Here is a 23064-nt window from a genome sequence, read left to right on the forward strand (position 1 = left end):
CCTGCTTTTTCAAATAACGTATTATATCAGTTCCAGTTGATATAATAAAGTTTTTCTGTCTTCCCACAAACTTTGATTTTCTCTACAGCCTTAATCTAGAATGGCTATAATGGGCTACTATTTAGAATGAGGTTTTGATTTGCATTCACAATTATTTTCTCTCCGGCCTTTTGGGACAACCTGTTCCAGTGTCTCACCACCCTCAAAGTGAATAAGTTTTTCTGAATATTTAATCTAAATCTAGTATCTTTCAATTTTAAGCCATTCCCCCATGTTCTATCCCTACGTGCCCTTGTAAAAAGTCCTATTCTCCAGATTTCTTCTAGGCCTCTTTCAGGTACTGGAAGACTGATATAAGGTCTTCCTGGAGCTTCCTTTTCTGAACATTATCCTGTGAATCCAGGTCATATTAGAAGAATACAGAAACAAGTTCTTAAAGCACAGCAGTGAAGTAGAAGAGTATACTTGTGTTTTCAGTAAAGCATTAGCATCATTAAAAAGATGTTTGGTATTAAATTGCTGTATGCTATTGAAATACATATTTTTAATGTTGAAAAGGCTCTACAGATTTACAACAAATAACTACAGAAGCAGTTGTACAATGCTACAGTTTATGTCAAAATCTTGTAGCCATTTTCATTTTGATGATTATACATGCTTGATCAAAATTACTTTTAGAAAAGATACTAATTTTTGTGTTAAGTAAACTGTTTAGTGTTTATTTCTCTGATAAAGGCTGCAGTGCAGAGTTCTGATTTCATGTTAGTTTTGACCATCAGCCTTAATTTATATTGGTCCCTTTAAACATTTAAAGAAATAAAGTCACAAAGGCTTACAAGTAGAATACTGGTATTTCTGTAAATCAGACCAGGAGATACTGTACTCACAATAACAGTTAGGAATAGTAGCATCTACGTAGCATCTACTTCCCTTATATAAAAAAAAAAAAAAAAAAAAAAAAAAAGGAAGTTATCCACTTCAGGTTTCTTGAGTTCCACAAGACAGTCTGACCCTTTAAAGTATTTATTTTCCCAAGAAAGACATTACTGTGGCATATGTCCTGTGAAGCTTTTGGTTTCTTTCGTGTAAAATAAGTAATATGTCATCTGTAGTTCCTTCAAAAAACGTTGCTTTTCTTGCCTGAATGCAAATTTTCTGTATTCTTTGTCACTTTATGTAGCTCAGTTTATATGCCCATGTCTTGTAACTGTATCTTCTGTTTCCAGCATTTGGAAAACACATCCTTTAATTTGCCCAGCAGAAACGAAACAAGAAGTGTCAGTGTAGACAGGTATTCCTACTGGACTATGTCTAGTTTTGCCTCCATCTCTGCAATAAATGTTGGCAATTATCTTGATTTTGCCAGTAGAAATGGGCCAAATTATTTTACCTAAGTCCCTGTGCACAGTATTCTCTTACTGGGTTAGGTGCCTTTGAAACCCTATTGGAAAACAGTAAGATCAAAGACTTCAGTAAGGTTTAGTCTGAATTTGAGCATGAGCCTGTAATCTTTCAATGCTTTACACAGACCTCTTGAAATACTTTGTTTTCTGTTTATTTCCTAGCATTAGCTTAGTCTTTGCCTGACTGCATTTCATACACGTTTTCCATATTTGTCAGACCTTAATCTTGAACAGTTACATTTTTGTTTCCTTTTGTTGTGGAGCCGCTGCCTACTCTTTAGTTCCTAAAAAGCATCAGATAGGTCAGTGAATAAACTGGAAATTAGACACTTTCCTGCCTGCCCAATAATTTTTATTTGAATTCCTATATTTTAACTGTGCTTTTAGGTTTCCTTTGTCGCAATCTTGAGAAGTCAAACTGCTACTACAATGCATGTTCTTAGTACCTCTGCTTATGTAAAGAAGGAGCTTTTCTTCCTACCAAAACAAAGCCTTATCTCTACAGCATCAAGAAAACAGTATAATGATATAGCCGGGAAACTTAAGAATGAGCATGTCTTTTAGTATCTTCATTTGAGAACTCCTCAGGTCTGCACTGCTTGTAAAGCACTAAATTATGTTCCATTTTGGGTTCATAAACTTTCTGCTCCTTTCTGTAACTAATACAAGCAGAATACTGAGAAATAAATAAATCATACTAAATATGAAGTATTTTAAGTTCATCTCTTTTCCATTACTGTGTGTGGTAATCTAATTTTTTTAATATTTGTAATTGGTTTTTACTGTATTTTTTTTTTACTAAACTAAATTGGTTTTTTATTAAGTACATTTGCAAACTGGTGTTACTGAAAATCTCTGTGCTAGATCTGTACACAAGTAAAATGATGTAACTTCAGTGTATTTTTTCTGTGAAAAATTTTCCTAGATTTTCTAGGGAAAATTCTTACTTTGTTGATAGTGGGGCTGTAAGATTAAAAGAGCAACATTTCATGTACACTGACTGTGGGTAGAGGGAATCCAAGACACTTAAGTGGCCTTTGAGTGATACTTGATCTAGAGCTACAAGTATTAGCTATTTTTATGGAGGTTTTGATTTGGGTTTTGTTTGTCTCTTTTAATACGGGTTTTCTGATTATGTACAGCTTGGGGGTTTGCATCTGGGGTTTTCTTTAGCTTTGCATGTGTGGTTTATCTATTCAAAATGTTTTCATGTAGCATGCCTTGAGCCTTCAGGATCCATTACCGTTTCAGTGGGTATTGACTTCTGTGATTCTACTCAGATCGCCAGTTTCCAGTTATGGTGAGTTCCTGGACAGGGAGGGTGATTTTTTGCTCTCTGGAGGCACAAGTAGTGTATATTGGAAGTTTACTTGGCAGTAGCAGACTTGCTGTTTATTAAATATTTAAAGAATTGAAGAACAGTTCACATGATGTATACCTAAGATGTTTTTAGAGAAATAAGATGAAATTAGTGTTTGGTTTTACTATTACAAATATTATCAGTTTACTTCAGTCTTCCAAATTTTTTCACACTTACTTCTAAAAACACAGATTTGATGGTAAGCTCAAATCTAGGTTTGAAATCACATGTGTAAGTTCAAAAACTCTTTGACAGGTTGTGTTTGGGAGGTCCTGAATTTCCCCTGGTGCTAATGATACCAAGCAGAAGTGTGGACTCTTCTTCTGATGTAGAATTGCTTCTCTATTCTTGAGCTTCATCTTTATTATTTACCCTTCTTCTTGGGATTCTTCTTAATAACACTACCTTGAAGGGAGCAGTCAGGTCTGACTGATCTGCTGGAGTGTTTTGTGCGTGTTCTTCCTTGTAAGAAATCACAAGTCAAAAAAGTGCATAGTGTGAGCAGTTTTACTACCTTGAGTGCTTATTATGGCTATTTGTGATCTATGTAACATGACTACATGAAACGAGCCCCCGAATTTGCTGACCAGAGAAGTTTATTCCTCATGCTGTAATTAGATTATTTAAAATTATTAAAAGGAGAATGAAAAGTAACTGGCTGGCCAACTAGTTTTTTGTCTTATATACTTGATTTACACTTTTTATGCTCATTAATGGCACATTGAAGATGTTCCTTTGTACGAGTTCCTGTTGCATTGTAGGCTAGAAGGGAGCTTGCTCGCCCAGTGAGAACTCTTTCACACACTAGCATTTGAAACCAGGGAAAATTTATAGTAGCAGTGTCGAAACAGTAGGAGTGAATGTATGGGAGAAAGCTAGACACCATCTTTTAAGAGCTGTTCAGGCTTATAGTTGTGGAAGCTATACAGGGAAACTAAATAGATCTGCCTTTTTTTTTTTTCTTTTCATATTTTGATATAATGTTTTCTGACATATTTTGTTGCAAGAAGCACTACTTTATATATTCTGGGTATTGAATAGACATTCTTGTTGCTGCATTCCAGTTTAGGGGTTGGAGGCCCTTTGAGAAAGTTCCATGCCCTTTTCTTGAATACTGTAGACATCTCAGTGTAGTTCTACTAAGCACAGCTTTTGCAACTTACTGGTTATTAAATATAGCAGGAAAATCTTAATAATAGAGATGTACCCAAGTGACTCCAAAAGAATCGCTACTAAAATAAAATCTCTCATTCTAGGGGCAAGGAGCTTTTATTATTAGATTTGTTTCTTTTTACCACTCCTCAAATGTGTTCCTATACAGTCTATGCTCATGTATAGTCATTTTAAAGCTATTAGTACCTGCAGCAAGATGTCTGCAGCATGTGTATTATGTATATCACGTTGTTGTAGCTGGTCTGTATGCTGTTTACTGGAATTTGGAGCCAGCTTTGAACTGTTGCCTGATGCTATGTTCGTTTGGAAAGGGAAGTTCCCTTCTAGGCAATGCAATTTCATAATGGCTTCAAAATGATAGGCTCTCTTTCCTTAAATATATTTGGGGTTTGTTTTTTTTTTAGTAAAATATGCTCAGTTTATCAAGCAGAAACATTCTTTTTTTTAAATAGAGCAGGTTTTTTTTTCCAAGTACGTATTTTCAGTATACTAATGATTTGATTCCAAACTTAGCTCATTTATTGCTGAGAATCTTAGCAGTGATGAGGATAAGCAATGTAGCATAACACATTGATTTTATGCAGATCATCACCGTTATGTTTTGGGAGGTCTGCTGTATTAGTGATATATAAAAACTGATTACTTTCTCCCGCATTGCCTAGTAATTGTTTATTATTTTCCTATTAGACAAACAAGACAGATCAATATTCCTGAACACCGACCAGACTATGAGTAACATCACTGTAAATAGATTTGCCTCAGACCTCAGTGGTATATTCATTTTAATGATTTGGACAATGTGAGTCCAATGACAAAGCGCTCAAGCTAAGTTTAAAATTAAATTAAGAATAGGAATTGCTTACTTTGTTCCTTTGCTAATTGATAGGGCCTTGTCGCTTTAACACTATTGCTTAGAAAACAGCATAAAAATAGATAAAATGTTCTTTGCATTAAAATTGCTATTTTACTGTTAAAAAATGTATTATTCAAAATCCTAGTGATGTTCTGTATTATTGAAGAAATTGTGCAGTGTGATGTTTCAGGGGCAGTATCTCAGAGAACTCAGCTGCAGCCTTTTTGACTTGTCATATTTATTAAAAAGCTTTTGTCCGAAAGGAAGAATGACTTGTAGAAGTTAGTCAAAATACAGTTGAAATACCGTGCAGAAAAAGGTGTTGATATTCATGTGTTTCCTGCTAACATATCTTAATGAAAGACATTGACAGTTATTTTGCATTTTTGTTAGAGGCATGTTCAGTGGTAGCATGTTCCAGATCAAAATAATTTTCCTAACGTTGTTCTAAGAGGAGCACTTTGTCTTGCATCAAATGTAATTGATCCTGAAGCAGTGTAATCACAATTACTCACTTTCTTAATTGGCCTGCCCAAAATCAGAAAATGGAAACCGATCGGCAGTGTTTAAATCAATAGCTTTGTAGTAAAGCTTGTGGGGGTAGGGACATAGTGGTAATGGGTAGATCAATTGGTCTTAGATGCCAATCATGGTCTGTGTGTTTTGCATAGCAAACACTACCTCTCTGCTTGGGGATGTGCTGTTGTACTAGCGGTTCAATAAATATAAACTGTAAGAAGTACAAAACTAATGTGAGTAATAAAATATTTAGATCTCTTCTGAATTCATTGTACAAGTCAAGGACAATGAAGGAGAAACTGCATTATGGAGAGAAGTTCTAACGCCTGAGCCTTGAAAGACCTCATAAATACTATTTTTATTAAGCAGGATCATGCATCTTATTAAAAAGAGGTGATACGGCTTAATTTGAAAACTGGTCCCAATTAATTTATTTAGATTATTAGATTGTGTATTAAGATGCTTACATTATGTACTTGTAAGAGAACATCTCTTCTGGTTATTTTTCATGTATGACCTCCTTCCAGAGGCACATTCTTTCAGCCACACTGGTGTTCTGCACAATCATACCTCTCAAGCAGAAAGTTAAAGAGGAATAAATGGAGGAACTTAGTGTTTTAAAAGATTTTTGTGAGCTTTACAGTTTCTTTTTGAGTTACTTTGTGAAGATTCTGCAAGCAGGATGTACACAACATAGAAGTATAAAGCAGTTTGTTATTGGTAGTCTGGTAGCTTATTGAATCCTAGTTAAGCATTAGTATATTCACAACCCCCAGTAAGAGACCTTAGTCATTGCAAGGCAGGTAGGCATCATTACATAGAGGAAAGGTAAGAACAGATCCTTGATGATACAGACTGACTGCAGAGTTCCACTGCAGAATTTTATTTTTCCTTGTCAGATTTTGTATATTTCCACACTGCTGTGTTTTCTCTTGAATCCTGGAAAAAGTGAGGCTGGGCGTGAACCACTACTGTCATTTCTTCTATCACTTCAGCCTTTTTTCTTGTAAAAGCAGGATACTGTCTTTTCCTTTCTTCAGCAAGACTATGAGCAAAGTCTCCTAACCATGGAGACTACTCCATTCCATGTTCTGCAGTAACTTAGTGCATGGCTCCTCCTCTTCCTTTTTTTCTTCTTTTTTTTTTTTTTTTCTTTTCCATCTGTGGAGATTTTTTTGAATACAAGAAAAAAATAGTGAACTGGATTTGAATAGATGTATTCTGGGTCAAGCAGCTATTAATGATGTAAAAACGAATAATATAAATAGCAAGAAGAATATTCCTCAGCCTCTTATTAGAATAATATTTTTTTAAATCTTTGAGAATCAAGACTTTGAAGACTGCTATTGTGGAATCTTATAAGAACTCATACACAAGTGATAATATCGTTTGTATTAGTTTTAAAGAAGATGTTACCATCGTTGTCCTCAAGTGTTTTGTCATGGCAGATAAATGAAGGGAAGAGAGAGAGACAATAGGGAAAATGGGCACTGGCTTCAGATGATAGGTGCATGCTGCTCCCACTGCAGCCATCTAAAGAAAAGTTAAAACTGTGCATCTTCTAAAGGATTACATGTTAGTCTTGCAGTGTCATTTGTCAGCTAGGACCAGATGATTTCCAGATGCCCCTTCTGACCTGAATTGCTCTATGGAACTGTCAAATTACTCCTGTTAAGTTAGGTATTACTACCTCTCTAATATAAAGATGTAATAAGAGAGATGCTGGTCAACGAACAAAAGCTGTATATTTAGCCTGTAAAGTGTATGATAAAGTAAATGATATAAGGGAGGATGATTTTCTCTGGCTGAAAAAGAAACTTACTGAAGTATGCTAAAATTAAAGTAATGCAAAGAAAAACAGATGCTGGCTGAAGTGAAGTTAAGAACAAAGTGGTTTTGAAGAACAGCTAGCATTTGGAATTTCTGCTCGCAGACTATGAAGAGTTCATAGTTTATTAAAGAATATCTTACTAGCTTTTTAATCACTGGGGCAAAGGGGGGTGGCATGTTTGTTAACAGCAGAGGTGTCAAGTGGTCCTCTCGAGCAGTTAGACCCATATAAGACCCAAGCTATGCTCATGCTTTTATTCCTTCTTATTGTGAAATGATTGTTATAAGCAATTCAGAGCAAGTGGCGTATTCAGTCAATGTAGGACATGAGTCATTGTACAGAAAGCTGTTTTATCTGTATTATGGTGAATTATGTAGTGCATATCTTGCTTTAATACGAAAGATAACATTGGTTAAACAATCAGTTGAACAATACCAATGAAAGTGTTGTTAAAAGTTTTAGTCACATAAGTCCAAGCAGTATATATAAACAGCAAAAATTATGAGGCAGTTGATTAAAGACCTTTCCTTCAGCTTCTAAGGTGATGGAGTTCCTGGTCAGTTTTCCAAGGAAAAATTAAAGAAAAAAATATTGCTTACTCAAACAATCCCTGCTCCTCTAGCATGCTAATGGCCTTAGAGATGGATAGTATTTAAAGTAGTATATGGAAAAAAAAAGTGAGAATTTGTTAGCTAAGCAAATTTTTAAAAGCAGCTCCTCATAATGATTATTTATAAAGGAAATACTAGCCAAGTTTGAAGGAATTGTTTCAATGTATGTTTACCAGATAATCATTAGGGATTGTAGTGATAGGACAAGGGGTAATGGGTTAAAACTTAGGGGAAGTTTAGATTGGATATAAGGAAGAAGATCTTTACTGTAAGGGTGGTGAGGTGCTGGAGTGGGTTGCCCAAGGAAGTTGTGAATGCTCCATCTCTGGCGGTGTTCAAGTCCTGGTTGGACAGAGCCTTGGGTGACATGGGTTAGTGTGAGGTGTCCTTGCCCATGGCAGTGGGATTGGAACTAGATGATCTTAAGGTCCTTTCCAACCCTAATTGTTCTATGATTCTATGATTTTCAACAAAATTAGTAGTAATTCTGAATTTTATTTGAAAAACCCATGCTTGAAATACATAAGCATAATTATAACACTTCAGAAGTCAAAAAGTAATAATGTACTAGTCCTGAGCATTTGTGAAATTGTGAAATCAGGTAACTATGGTAAGTATTAAAATTTTAAGTAATAGGACCATAAAATGCTTTCCTGTTTTCAAGTTGCTTGTCTTGCATCCTTAGGAGGGAGACACATACCTTTTTTATATTTGTTATCTAGTGCTGTTTTTTCCATCAGTCTGGTTTTTTTTCAGTATGTTGAAGTTGCAGAGTTATAAAAAAATCAGTTTGAGGTTAATTTAAATACCATGGATATTAATTGATGAAATATATCTTCCATTCTAATGACTGTATCATTATATTTAAGTAGGATATCTGAGGCATATCAACCATCAATATGTATTGACTGTTTAGTTCATCACGAAAAAAAAAAGTATTCTCTTCTAAAAATTCTTCATACCTCAAAGCATTAACAAAAATTCTGACTGGATGTACTGATCCTGAATTGTTAGCCTAATCCCTTATGGTATAGTTAGTCGATCAAATATAGCAGAATGAATGTATCTTGAGTTTCTATAGCCTTGGAGAACTCCAAGATGAGATAGTTGGAAACTTGGATAATTGAATGAGTAGGGAGAGCAAGTTCACTGTATGGTATTTATTTCTTAAGGAGGAATCTATAGCACTTGATAGTAGTATGCTACTACTGATAGAAAGCTTTTTTACCTCTCTGCCGTTACGAAAACTACCTCAAATTCTGCAGTTTTTCAGTGTTTTTTTACATCGACCAGTATGCTGTGTGGTTTTGTTACTCCAGAATTGTTTGGTTTGGTTGGGTTTTTTTAGACAACAGTAATTCTTTCTGTCTGAAGTTATACCTTTTCTAGGTTTAGCTGTATTTCTGGGACAGCTATTGTTGATGGTGGGATTTGTGAATAACAGGTCTTTTAAAGGAATTGTAAAATGTATAATAATTTGTCCTTTGCAAGCATTTAGTTTGAGTGTGATGCTTTATAGAGTACAAATAAACATTAATATGAGTAAAAGTTACATTTTCAGAAATGCAAGAACATGCGTACTGTATTAATACACATTTATACTGGAGAAAATGGATCAGCTTTATTGATGTAATAAATTAGCAGGCTTTTGGATTAACAAGGTAGAAATCATTCAGGTAGTTATTACACTGTTTAGAGATTCCATAGTAAAATTGGAGCTGATATGTATATATTAATCCTTGTTGAAGCACTTGGTTGATACTGTCTAATTTCTCTTTTCTCAGCACAAAGGATGATTGTTTCAATGTTAGCATTCAACCCCCTGTTGGAGAACTGCTTTTGCCTGTCACTATGTCAGAGAAAGACTTTAAGAAGGAGCAAGGTGAGAAATATTTCAGCAGCTTCAATAAATGTATTTGGATGAGAAGAGGGCTGTGTGTCTTTCAGTTTCCAAACATACAGCAAGTGTTCCTGTGTAGCTGTTTGCATTAGTCTCTATTAGTATTCAGTCCAATACTAATTACTTAATTTTAAAATCTTTTATAAAGGATATACAGTGGTATTTGACAGCTTTTCAATGTGCCTCTGAAAGCAGAAAGCCCACCCTTTACCCTGAAACAGTCTTCTGGCTCAGAGTCTTGGCTTCTGTCATGAAGTGTGAATGTCTTTCCTACAAGCAGTAAAGCAGAAAGTTGAAACCACAGCTCAAGGAAATAAACCAAATATTCATTGATATGGTGCCTGTCTTTGCTAGCCTTTATTCCACAACTATGCTTAAATATTTTTAGTGTTCCTAATCCTCTTCTACTTTGAAGATTATTTTAATAATTTTCTTGTCAAGCACCTCGTATAAAACATATTCTTGTTGGAATACTCTTTTAGAAAGGTGACATGTTTTTTTGTACTTCTGCATTCTCCTAATGTTGAGTCTTTAAAGAATGTTAAGTTTCTGATGCTAGTCCAAACACAAACCTCCCTAAGAGCTTTTAGCGATGTCAGTGTTTTATACAAATAATTAGAGAAAATTGTATTTAGCTTTTACTGTGTGTTAAATGGAATAGTCCATGCTGCTACGCTTAATTTGGATGTGATTCTTGGATATTTTAAAATAGAAATTGTTACATTTTGCATGCATTCATACATAATAGTGTTTACTCATCTATCTCAATGTATGGGCATTTACATGTGTAAATCTCTTCACATTGAGATGAGAATATACCCATGGGATCCTGTCTCATTGCTGTGTAAGGCTCAGAAACTCAGTATATCCATCAAGCAGTCAGGAACACCAATGAGTAATGCTATGTATTACTAATTACTGCTTTTGAGCATTTCTTGCTTTTGTATTTTTGAATTATTAAGAAAGATAAATATTGCCTAGATCATTTTCAGTTAAGCTTATGGCTGTACTAAAAAGTTAAGATTGTGCTTTGTGTTCTTCACCAATTGATACTTATTTGCTGTTCTTACCCTTTGCTGGCTAAAGCCTGCCTCTGCTTTATACCTGCTCAGCAAACCAAGGTGAGTGATTGAATGAGGCTGTGGCACATTTATTTTAAACTGTTTCCTTCTAAAAATTGTAGCTGAGGTTGTAGTGAAAGGAAGGCAGATTACTGTGCTTCTCCCTCCCCTTCCCCTGCCTTGTTTATGTATTTGCTTGCTTTGTGATATTTTGATAGAGTTCTTGTATGTTTTACTGTGACTGAGGGCTTTTTTTCCTCCTGACTGGCCATACAGAACCACGAGCACAAAGAAGAAGTGTACATGGAGAATAGCTGTGGTCCTCTGTGGAGTTGTTGCCAAAATTCCTTTTTCTTCTGCCATTTTACTTCTATGGTTGTTGATTATTTGTCTGAATAAATCTGGCAGCTGTTTGCTATGTTTAATAGAGCAGAAAGGCTACTCTGAATAAAGCTATTTGAAAATTTGTTTATATGAAGTATTTGTAAATCCATGAAGGTCTCTTGGCATTTCTGTATCGCTCTCTCTGTCTTCCTGAATTCATTCTTTTATGCAGGACTTGATGCTGGCAAATATACCACAGGTTTAAAAACCTTTTCTATTGCATCTTTTTTTCTTAAAGATATCAGCTGTTTCAGAATATTCATGGTAATAGAGGTCTCAGTTCTAAATTTTACATAAGTATTTATTACAAAGATCTAGGAGCAGCTAGCATTTGGGAAGAATTACTGTGTGATCTTGTTAAGTGAAAAATCCAAATTACAATAATAAATGCAGAGCAATTTAGAAGTTGGTATATATTGTTCTGTTTTGTGTTTAACTTCAATTTGTCTGTATTCTCCAAATGAATGTGATTTATATAGCTTGTTTTTCACTTGTCATGCTTTTTCTTTTTACTTTTTTTTGTTCTTTTCTTGTTTTTGGACATAAGATGTTTCAAGTCTTGTACTTGGAGATGCCTTATTTTATTCACAACCAGAACAAATAGGTAAAAAATAGTGAAAGAGTGAGGAGAATATTAGAAATGCAAAATTATATTGAGGGAGAATGAGAATACGTATGGGTTTTAGGGATTTTTACATCTAAATCGCATGTGTAACCTAATAAGAATGCTTAAGAGGAAATAGCTGGTATTATACTGCTATGTAGAAGACAGCTTATTGCTACATATCTTTAGACTCTGCTGTTTTGCATTGTCTTTTACATTTGTATATGTCTGTTTTCTTCCTAATGGCAGAAGGAGTGGTGAACAGGTTATTGAATATTCATGGATGTGAAGGTTGTATGGTGGTGGTGGCAGAACCTAGAAAGCTGAGTTTATCCCCATGCTGTGTGATAATGCTTAGCCTTACTAGACAGCCATCTCTTTCCTCCTGAGCTGGGGAATCCTCCTATGAGGTAATTCCCCAGAGCAGCAGCTGAGTTAGCGGTTGATCTTGTGATTGACAATTTGGAAGCAGTGGATAAAAATGATATTGCCAAACTACTCTTTACTTTTCTGTTTAAATACTTTTACTGATCTTTAGTTTTACCTGGTTTACATATATATGTATGTGTATATATACACACATATACCTTGGTTTACATCACATCCCCATGGAAAGTCCAGTTTCTGTAGCAGGAATTCTGCATGATTGATACAGGTACTGTTGGAAACTCTCTACCAAATTTTTCACTTGTGTGCTGATTTTTAAAACAGCAGCAAAACTCCACTTGCCTTAATTCAGAGTAGAACTAGTATAACTTGAACATACCTTGCTACCTACCAGTATAAGTTTTCCGATTTCATTTCCTTTTGTTATTAAGAAGTTGTACAGTTATTTCGTTGTATCAGTTAGTTAACCCAGATTAATTGCTGCTCTATGCTCTGACTAGAATTCTCTCAGATTCTCAAGTTTCAAGGAATATTGAAGGTGGCATGTGGTTTTTATAGCTGGTTATCTATGAGAATTTTTATGAAGGTGTAAAAACTACTTACAGTGTAAAGACTATTCCCCTCCCACCACAACATGTTTTAAAATAATTATCTTTTTTCTTTTTAAGTGTATACCTGATTCACATTTAAAAAACAACACAAAAACACCTTGGTTAAGTAAACAAATTGTTTACCTAATTTCATTAAGATTTATATATCCAACTTGTCTTCCTAACAAGCAAGATGCTAATTCTTTAAATGGTTGGACATTTACTATTTTCTGGCCCTTGACTACCATGAGCAATCATATTTGATGCCCCTTAATTAGAGCATCCTTTTTTCTCTCCAGGTTCTTTTCCACCTCAGCAATCGAGACAATACATTTGCTTACCATGCTGCTCTCCTAAGTGTTCTTTTGCATGTAAATTAATCTTGATTCAGTTTACACTGTCATGCTGAGTGGTACAAATTGCCTATAACAATAAAACAGCATGAGTTAAAAATAAAGGGGGGTGAAAAGGCAGATTGAATGTGTGCCTTACTTGATAGGATGTTACTTTGCTTTATGCCAATACATTAGTTGACGATAATGAATCTTCTGTTCTGAAAAGCATGGTTTAGTTGATTTTTTTAATTTTACTTCAATGGAGCAGTACCTTGTCTTTTATAGAACAAGTTAGACAAACCATTAATGACAAGAGTGTTAAGGTTAAATATGAAGCAATGCATTCACTTCTCTGAGTGCTATCCATCTTTCCATTTACAGGAGCTTGACAAAAGTACTAGCTTTGTACAACATTTCCTTTAATTACATGCTGCGGAAAACAGGCTTTTAACATAAACATAGTTGCATTCATTTATTCAGCATTTGCTCTTCAATAGAGCTTAATGGAGAAGGTTTAAATCCTAAATGAGTACACACATCTCTCAGCAGTGTTATGTCAGTCCCTGTGCTCTGCTTAAAAGCAGTTTTAGGCTGTGTATGTAGTTTTTAAAGCTTTTGCCTAATAGTGAAGTTAAACAGTTTGAAACAGAATGTTCTATTCCCAAGATAAAGCTGGTCTTTATAGAAGTTGTGTGCTTATTTTGCTCTCTTCAAGAGGAGATCATGTTCAAAAATAGCCCATTATTTACTTATGAGTTGTTCCATCTTTACTTTGATATTTCTTATTTTGTGGCAGCAGCTAATGCACATTCTATGGCATAAAAATGTTGGATTTTTTTTTTTAATTGCTCTATTAAGCATCTTAGTGCCATTTGCACTGGGTTAGAACTGTATGTGCAGCCCTAAAATATTACCCTTTTGAGACTTCTGCATTGTTTTCATTGTTAATGTTATTGTGGATTTCAGATGCTTCGTATTTCTGCCTAAAGTACTTTGCTCCATTGTTTGTCTGCGTTTTCACCTTCTGAACATAGTATAAAATTACACAGAGTGTTAAGTTGTAGTTACTATTGGGTTTTAATCAACATGAGCATCCAGCAAATCATTAATTCAGAACAATGGATGTTGATAGAAAAGTGGAGGTTTTTGTTAAAATGTCCTTGGTCAACGTTTCCTTCTTTACTTTTTTTCTTCATGTGTTTGGATAGAATATGGATATTTCTGTTCCATTTTGTAGTGATATTCAAATTATTTTAATCAAATAGTTTGTGGTAACATTTTTGAGAATTTCCCAGTTTCTAATGGAATGGCTTGATCTTCATGAACTTATTTGAACCAGTGACTACTGTCTGAATTTCAAGATTATTTTTAGCAGTTAGACATGAAGTTGTAATTAAATGCAGTAAGTTTATAATTGAAATATTAGAAGATGTCTTTGTATATGGTCTTACTTAAACTGGACTATTCTAAATCAGTCTTACTTAATTTATGTTTTCATTCTTCTTTTAAGGTACACTTTTTTGTGAAAAGAGCAGTCTTAGTTTCACAGTTGTATCATATGTCATTGTTCAGTTATTAATAATTATGGGGCATTGCAAGTAATACTTTAAACAAATGTAATTAATTTATTACAAAATTGTTTTCTTGACTAATGTTTTAACTTTTAATGCAAATGTGGGTTTTTGTTTAGAAGTCTCTTATTTTGGTTTTATGCTTAATAAGCAAGCAAATCTTAAAAGTATTCACAATGAAATACTTAACATTTCAGGAATGCTGACAGGAATGAATGAGACATCTGCTACAATAGCTGTTGCTCCACAGAACTCTACTAGACTTGTAATAATTGAGAAGATAGTGAAGGCAGCAAACCTGGCTGTAGTCCCTTCTGGTCAAGATAACATACACAGGTAAGATTACATCATTCATAGTGGAACCATCTTTTAATATGAATGTTAGTTCAAAATTGGTCAACATTTGATAGTATTAGGGAAAAATTTATTATCCACACCTTTAACAGATGAAGTACCCAATTATACTCTAACATAGAACCCTAAGCAGGTATTAACTTGAGCCTAAGTACTCATAGCCCTTCATCTGAATGTATATATCTAGACTGTACTGTACACAGTTAGGGGGAGTTGTCCTTTCATGGCTTTGTTTCAAAGGGAAAATGTAGCCATTTAAAGCACAGTAATTTCAAGAGCATCTGTATGTTTTTTTGACTTTTGTTTCTGTTTCTAAACGAAAGTGGCCTTACTCAAGTGTATCATCTGTGAGAAGCAGCTTATTTTTCCCACGTAGATTTTTGACCTGTGATATCTAACTAGCTACACCTAGAAGTTGTTTTTTGGTGTTTGTTTCAGGGTTGGTTTTTTTTTCAGTTGGATGAAGATCTTTTTAAATGCAGGTTGAACGTCAAATTGAACATTTCCTTGTCCTTCCTATATTTATGCAAGGAAAAACAGTGATCAGCCACAAAAGTCATTGGCCCTGTCTAAATTCTAAATGTTACGTGTAGATCAGTCCATTTTATCCAAAAGCTGTGGTACAGAATGTCAGTGGAATTGATATGATTGTTGTTTAATGACAGCTTTTAATGTGATTGACTCAAAATACTTAGCCCCGTGAATCTGTATGCCTTGTCACTTGTGACAGGAGCAAACAGGAAAACTGCCATGTGTCGAAAACTGAGTGGACACAAATAGCAACAGCAGGATGTGATTGGAAGCTGTTAACCTGATCTTGGAATAAGAAAATGCATGCATTTCTCCTAGAATCTACTAAAGCTGTTCCAGAATGTGAATTACCTCTTTAGCCCCTGAATATTGCTGTTTGAATAAGAGCAAAGTATCTTCTTTTAAAACAAAGAACAATGTTTTTCTTTGAAATCTTGCTGACTGAGATGGCTGTTTGGAATAGTGAGAATCATGTAGCGTACACAGGACTAATAACCTGGTATTTCTCTTTGTTGGATTTAGTCTTTTTTGCATCGCTGGGCATTTGTATTGTATTGTATTGCATTAACATTAACCCAGCTGGATTTTCCTATGTATTTGATACGGTCAATGATAAAATTCTGTTTCACCATAAAAACATGGTACAGCAAGTGCCACTGAAATGATTGTCACTATTGACACCTGCTCCTCCATGAAAGAGTCCTCATTTGTTGCATCCCTGAGGGATTTATACAGCCTCAGCATCAATTCAAAGACTGGGTGAGAGTGTCAATCAAGAGAGACTGAAGTGTCTGCAGCATACAGGTGTTCTCCATCTTTACCTTATTCATCACATGAGACTTACCGCATAGGGATGGATTGTTTTGTGACTGAGTCTTGAAAAGGCTTCCAAAAGTAATAGCTTAGTTCCTAGCTCAGCCAAAGGTTTCCTGATTGTAGATAAGTTCCTAATTTGATCTTGCTTTTCTCTTGCTCTTTAAAAAAAAAAAAAAAAAGAAAAAAAAAAGGAAAAGGGGGTTTTGCACAAAACAGAGTCTATGACCAGCAGTAAATAAATTGAAGATGTACTTCCTGTGTAGGTACGCTTCTTCAGAGACAGTGGTTGAAAACATGTTTTGGTCAGGCTGAAGTATTCAGAAAGTTTTAGAGCATCCTGAAATGTTCTTTTATGTTTTTGATTTGAATCAAAATAGAATGTAGTCAGTCTGCCACAGTAGTTACAGAATAGTTTGTCTTTATAATATCCATCAGGCAATAAAAATTGTTTATAACAACTTAAATAGCCTATAAGAAATACCCAGCAATGATAAGCATTTAGAAAATAGCCCTTCATTTTCTTTACCATAAGTAACTGTAGTTCAAAGATACTGTGTAGTCATAATTGCAGATAGTTTTTACTGAGAACAAGAATGGGAATACTAACTAATTGATACTGTGGTGAACCTGTTCATCTTTTAAATAGCACTACATTATCACTAAAGTAAATCCTAGGTTTAGATAAATGAGTATTTGAGATAGATTAGACAAAACTCTGAAACAAATTACTTAAATCCATATACACATATAAAAGTGTACATGTATTTGGATTAAATCAACTTTGCCATGAAAGTAAATAAAAATGGAGTCTCTTCTTCCAAAATCTCACAAATGCAAGAAGTGTGTCATGTTGTATTTATGTGACATATACACCATTTCAGGATGATAAATAAGGAGTCACCTTTTACCTTAACAGAGCAGTTACAAATTTAGTGATAATATGTTAAAAGTGAAATATTTTCTATTTCTGCATATTGTTGTCTGTCTTGTTTGTTTTAGTACAAGTGGTATTTGGGGAAAAAATTATATACGAGAACTTGGTTTAGCTCATCGTGCTATTCTGTGAGGACTACTTGAGCTCACTTCTTGGAAGTCCTTAGTACATACAGTTTTACACAGGGAAAGAAATATTTTTAAACTGATGTTTTGCACTGTGCAGCATGAATTATATTAACCTCTTAGTTGGTCATCCCCAACTTAAGTATTTCTATGTAATGATGTCTAATGCCAATAAATTTATATTATCTGGTAATGCAATATACTCATTCAAAATGAAATTGTATGGTTTAGTACAGGTGTATCCAGTGAACACGAACAGGTGTGTATTTCTTGGGGTTTTTTCAGTCTAAATATATTCGCACTCATGACAGACAGTGTCATTCTGGTTGGACCCAATTACTGCTCCTTAAATTGGTAGCCCTATTTAGGATTGTATTTTTGCACCAATTAAAATCCTTAGAGCAAATATAGTGAAGATCTGAAAGTAAATACTTGAAACAAATATCAACAGAATAGCATGCAGTCACCAATGAGAAATGAAAAAAATATAAACCTGTCAAATACATCAGCTGTGTATCAGTCTGTATCACAGTATAGCAACACCTTCTTAGGTGAATTGTTTTCTCTCTTTATTGTATGGTTGCTGAATACCTATGTTTACTTGAAACATAGTAATTTAATTGTTAACTGAGTGTAGAACAAAATGCCAGATAATACAGTTGATTCTATTTTAAACTCTCTTTTCTGACTGTTTTTATTTGAAGTGATAGCTGCAAAAGCTTTGAACTCAGTAGCCAATATATGTATCAGAACACAAAGATGCAGATTTATATTCATACATTTGTAAAATAAATTTGCTGTACCATTTTACTTTCTTAAGTGTAGTTTCCTGTTCTTCAAATGAGTTAATACAAGCTAGTAGATTACCGGGCCTTGTAAGGCTGCATATGGTGCATTCTCATGTCCTTAATAGGATTTAGCTATGTATTGATCTTTCTTGCTTTTGTGATCAAGGGGAAACATTATTTCAATTTTAAAGACTTCTGCCAAAAGCAAGAATGTGAAATGCTTTTCAAAGCGAAATTTTCTTTTTTTTTTTTTTTAGCAAAAAATATAATGTCTCAAATATGAAAACTTCAGAAAAAAAGAAGTGTATTTTTCTTAAAATATTATTTCACAAGAGTGCTTAGGGTATTTTTTTCAATTGCATAGCTCTTTGTCTGAGAACTGTTGTTTGTTAAAATATTTTAAGAAATGAAGGATTGGAAGTGGGTTGAGAAATACATAGATGTTGGCAAAGTGATTTCAAAAAGAATCAGCTAAAGCACCAAGCTTCTGTCTGATGATTCAAACCACACTGTGGGTACCATTTGAATGTCTAAAGACAGAGACATGTAAAGAGAAATACTTGTTTCTGCAGTGAATTAAATCAGTCTGAATAACCACATTTAGAGAATAAGTACTTTTCAGTTGAAGTATTTCTGCTGTTTATTGTCAGTGGGGAAAGTCTACCAGGCATTTTTCCGTCTTTAAGGTAAGAGGATACATAATTGAGGACATTTATTTCCTCAGAGTTGATTCTTCTGTGGACCAGCACTTCAGCTCCCTGTCTCTATCTTGGCAGTAATATTCGTTGTTTTATATATCAAAAATAAATTCTAGGCTATTCCAAAATGTAATGAGATGAAGACACTATTCGACTCAAGATTTTAATTATTTTTAATTTTAACAAACACAAGCCTTATGTATCCAGAAATGCCCTTCGTGTTAGTGCTACCTTCAAAATGTGTTGCTTATTCCTCTCACATGAATTTTCTTAAAGTTCTTTAGGTATCTTCCTCTTTTGTCATTTTCAGCTCCATAACCTCCTACCAGGATAGGTAATCTTCATTTTCTTGACTTCTAATATAGCAAAAGGCAACAGGTGGTGACAAACTGAAAAGACTAGTTGCAGACTTTAATTTTAGACTTGAATGCTCTTATATACCCCTTGAAAATGTCAAAATATTGTCAATTATTATGTAAGGCTCTCTGCATGAAGGAGAAGTATTTCAGGGTAAATTGACTTAGAAAGAAAATAATGGAAATGTGCATTTCCACTCCATACAAAAGATGGTGCAAAAGCTTTTACTATGTACACAGTAGCTTATAGCAAAAAAGTCTGTTCAGAGCTGACATCATCAGAAGCAAACTGGATTTGCTTCTTCCCTCTTTCACTTTGTTTTATGCTTGAGTGATTCCGTTGACGTCAGAATATAATGTGTAATGGAATGGAGAATCAAGCTGTCTTGAGCTGCCTTCCTCTCTGCCTTCTACTTCCTGAAGCATTTCTTAAATGGGATACATTGCACTCTAATAGATCATTTCCCTCAGTGACCATGGCTCTACAAAATGATGTAAGGTAGAACACCTTTTCCGTGCTTTTTGTTCTCAAAAATTTTACTTGTACATTACCCAATCAGTCAGATAAAAGTCTGAACCTGTCAGGTTGGATATGAAGAACAAATTTTAGTCAACCTCAACTAATTTAATAGTCCATTGAACTAGTCTGTCGCTGCTGTTGTATATTGGAAGCAATCCACAATTAGTAACAGGAAATAGTTGGGGTAGAATGTGAGCATGGTGTCAGCTACATCTCTCTTTTCTGCAGTTTATCAGGATGGCCTTAACCATTGACCTCAGCACTCTGAGACACATGACAGCATTAGTTTCAGTCCTCTAATTCGAGACGGGCAAGCAACCCGATAGCGGCAACCTGGGGTTTTGAAGACAATCAGACCTCAGCTCCTTTCAACACTGAAGCCTTAATCAGCTTCAGAACAGCCATTTCACATTTCAAAATAACGAGTTTAATATCCTTCTCCATTACAATCATGAAAGTTGTCAGTCTGATAGCTGTGTGTCCTTCTTAGAGATCGCCAGAACTTGCGGAAGGGAGATTCTAATCTCTTGGTGTGTCTTCGTATTAGACACCTGAATTAGCTGCAAACAGCTGGCTTTTAAACAAGAAGTACGAAACAGCACTTCTGCTCATTGCTGGGGCAGGTCTAATTAGCTAAAGCATAGCATTGCACACAGTGACTATGCTGCTTTTGGGATCTGTATTTTTAAGGACACTTGACTGAACCGTATAGATACACCATTTTGTTCAGAGATTACTGTCTGTAGTACATCATAGTTTAGCATACGCATGACCTGTGTGATTTTGTGAATAAGCAAGTATTGAATGGGATGTAAAGTATCTTCCACCTGTCTTTTGGAGGTTTGCATTAGTATCTTTTACCAAAATCAAAACTATACTGTGTAATTTTTTTTAATATGACAGTAAGCACATTGCAATGGACAAGCATTGAAATCCTGAAGAACATGAAAGCGAGTAGACCCAACATAGAAACTTTCATAAAATGCTTGAAAATCAGAAGTCCAAGGATCAACACTTGTTTTCCACTAGCCTTTATTCCCCATCCCATGAATCAGCCTGACAGTCTGGTTGTATTCAACCCGTTTTATCATTTTGCAACCTGTCATGTCCCATTTATAGTATATTGGCAGACTGATTCTCAAAGGAAAGAGGGTTTTGTTTACAGACAATTTTGGTTATCAGAGAATAGCATGCTTAGTAATCAGTTATCCTCCCCACATCTTTTTGATCCAGCAACACTTACTGTGGGAAGAAAAGGTATGTGATTGTGCATATGTATAGAGAGGTTTATATTGAAGAAACCCCCATTTAAAGGGGTTCACCTGGAAAATTTTACTGTGTATGTAAACTTCCAATTTGTACTAAATTTGGAAGAATTCTCAGGCAGAAAGTTGGTGATCAGACCCCATCAGCTTACTCTAACTAACAACTGCATCTGCTTCCAGAATGTCAGAAGGAAAGTGCTATCACCTATATATTGATGATAAACACAGAGTAGAAATGTATAAATTGTTTATAGCTACTTCATTTGAATCCAAACATATGTTCTCAGCAGCTGACAAACAGATCTTACAGATCCAGGAAGGCTGTTTTTAAAGACCTTTAGTGTGCATACAAAAATATTTCCTGAGATTTTTTGCAAAGCCATTGGCCTGTCGAAGAGCTTAAATGAAGTGAAATTTCCCTCTGGCAGTCTTGACGCCGTTATGTGGACTGTTCTGCTTCTGTGGTTCCTTAGCTCTGGGGCTCAGTCATCTTTTTCTCCTCTTCTAGAAAGCTGCAATGAGTAGCTGAGTAAATAAAGTTGTAATAGACATGCAGCCTTGGTTTTGCTTCCTAATTTCTCAAGTACGAATTAATTAAAGAGCTAAATACCCTAGGCAAAGCAGTTTCTCTGGTAGCCTTTACCTATAGGAGACAGAATTCTGAAGATTATAGTGTATCTACATCCACAGTATTTCAGCCTTCGTTGTAACCAGAAGTTGTAACCTCTTAATGTTTTCTTGATTTATGATACAAGTAATTCTAGCTTTTCTGAAAATCAAACAAACAAACCTGCCCAACTGGACTTACAATTTCTTTTTCTTTTTCTTTTTATTTTTTTTTTTTTTTTTTTTTTTTTTTTTTTTTTTTTTTTTTTTTTTTTTAATTTTTTGCCAAACAAGACTACAAGACTTCCTGATAAGTCACTATTCTTAGGTAAACATTTTTATTTCTAGAGAAAAGAAAACAAATTTTTAAATGTGAAAGTACTCATTAAGTATTTTTTACTAGATACTCCTTAATTTCTTATCAAATCCTAATGCTCCAAACCTTCAGACTTTTCTCTCTGCTAAAGAGCCCTATGTGTATCAATACAGTTTTCACATATTACCGGCACATAAAGATTTTGATTAACTGGTACAAAATACTTGATCAAGAGAATGCCTTTCTACAACATCATTTTAAGTCCCTTAACATTTGTAATATATTATTGTATTTAAGGAGCTTGCATGTGGGTTGCGAAATTTAAAAATAACGTGGGAAAAACAGGTTTTAGCTTAATATTAAAAGTATATGAGTGAGTCATTTTAGATACGAGGTTAATCAAAATAGATTGTTCTAGCCTAGCTTATTTGCTGTCCACTAGAGGACAGCACTGCTTTTGTATCTGAATGCTGTAAAGTGAAAAATACGTGCAGTATTTTCTTTGAAAAACAAACAAGGATCTTCTGAGCCAGTTGTTTAAACAGAAAACATTTAACACTTAAAAAAATCTAACCAAACAGAAGAATATCTTTGATTTGAAAGATCTCTGAGGAGCTTTAATATTTTCATATATTTCTGTAAGGTAGCTTATTTTCTTGGAAGTAAATAATTTTTTCTGCAAATTAAATTGTGTAGTCTGTTTTAAAAATGGACTTACGTAATTCTCAAATATTTACCATACTAAATGCCTGATTCTTTAAGAAAAATAAAAAGAATAAACTAGATGAGAAAACAAATAGATTGAGAATTACAAGGGTATTTTTCTAGGTGTGAGGATCAAATATGTTGATTCAAGCTTTTAGCTTATTGAAGTTTTGGGGAAGAGGTATAAATACTGACATACAAAAATGCTGGAATTTTTGAAATAAAGGTAAATTTGGAGAATGATGAAAAGTTCATGCATCATCTTTCTGAACACGTGTAGTAGTGCTGTGTATTGAGCATTAAGTTTAGAAAACTCGCATTCTTGCATTTTTGTTAGAGGTACAGTGCAACTGCTCAGTGTCAGCTGAGGACAAACACAAAATCTGTTTTGGCAATAGAACTACAAATTTTAAAAACAGTACAGGTTTGACTGCAATTTACATTACAATTTCATTATTTTATTAAAAC

At 34.5% G+C, this 23064-nt stretch overlaps 1 protein-coding gene across 1 annotated transcript in view; it reads left to right on the forward strand.

The window, feature by feature from the left end:
- AP3B1 (adaptor related protein complex 3 subunit beta 1) overlaps positions 1–23064 on the forward strand; it is a 157483-nt gene that overhangs the window by 128993 nt on the left and 5426 nt on the right. The window contains exons 24-26 of the mRNA XM_080637267.1: positions 2619–2703; positions 9535–9632; positions 14780–14918. Coding sequence (XP_080493393.1) covers positions 2619–2703; positions 9535–9632; positions 14780–14918 — 322 coding nt within the window. The remainder of the gene's footprint in view (positions 1–2618; positions 2704–9534; positions 9633–14779; positions 14919–23064) is intronic.

The sequence above is a fragment of the Psittacula echo genome, assembly GCF_963264785.1.
Source record: "Psittacula echo genome assembly, chromosome: Z".
NCBI lineage: Eukaryota > Metazoa > Chordata > Aves > Psittaciformes > Psittacidae > Psittacula > Psittacula echo.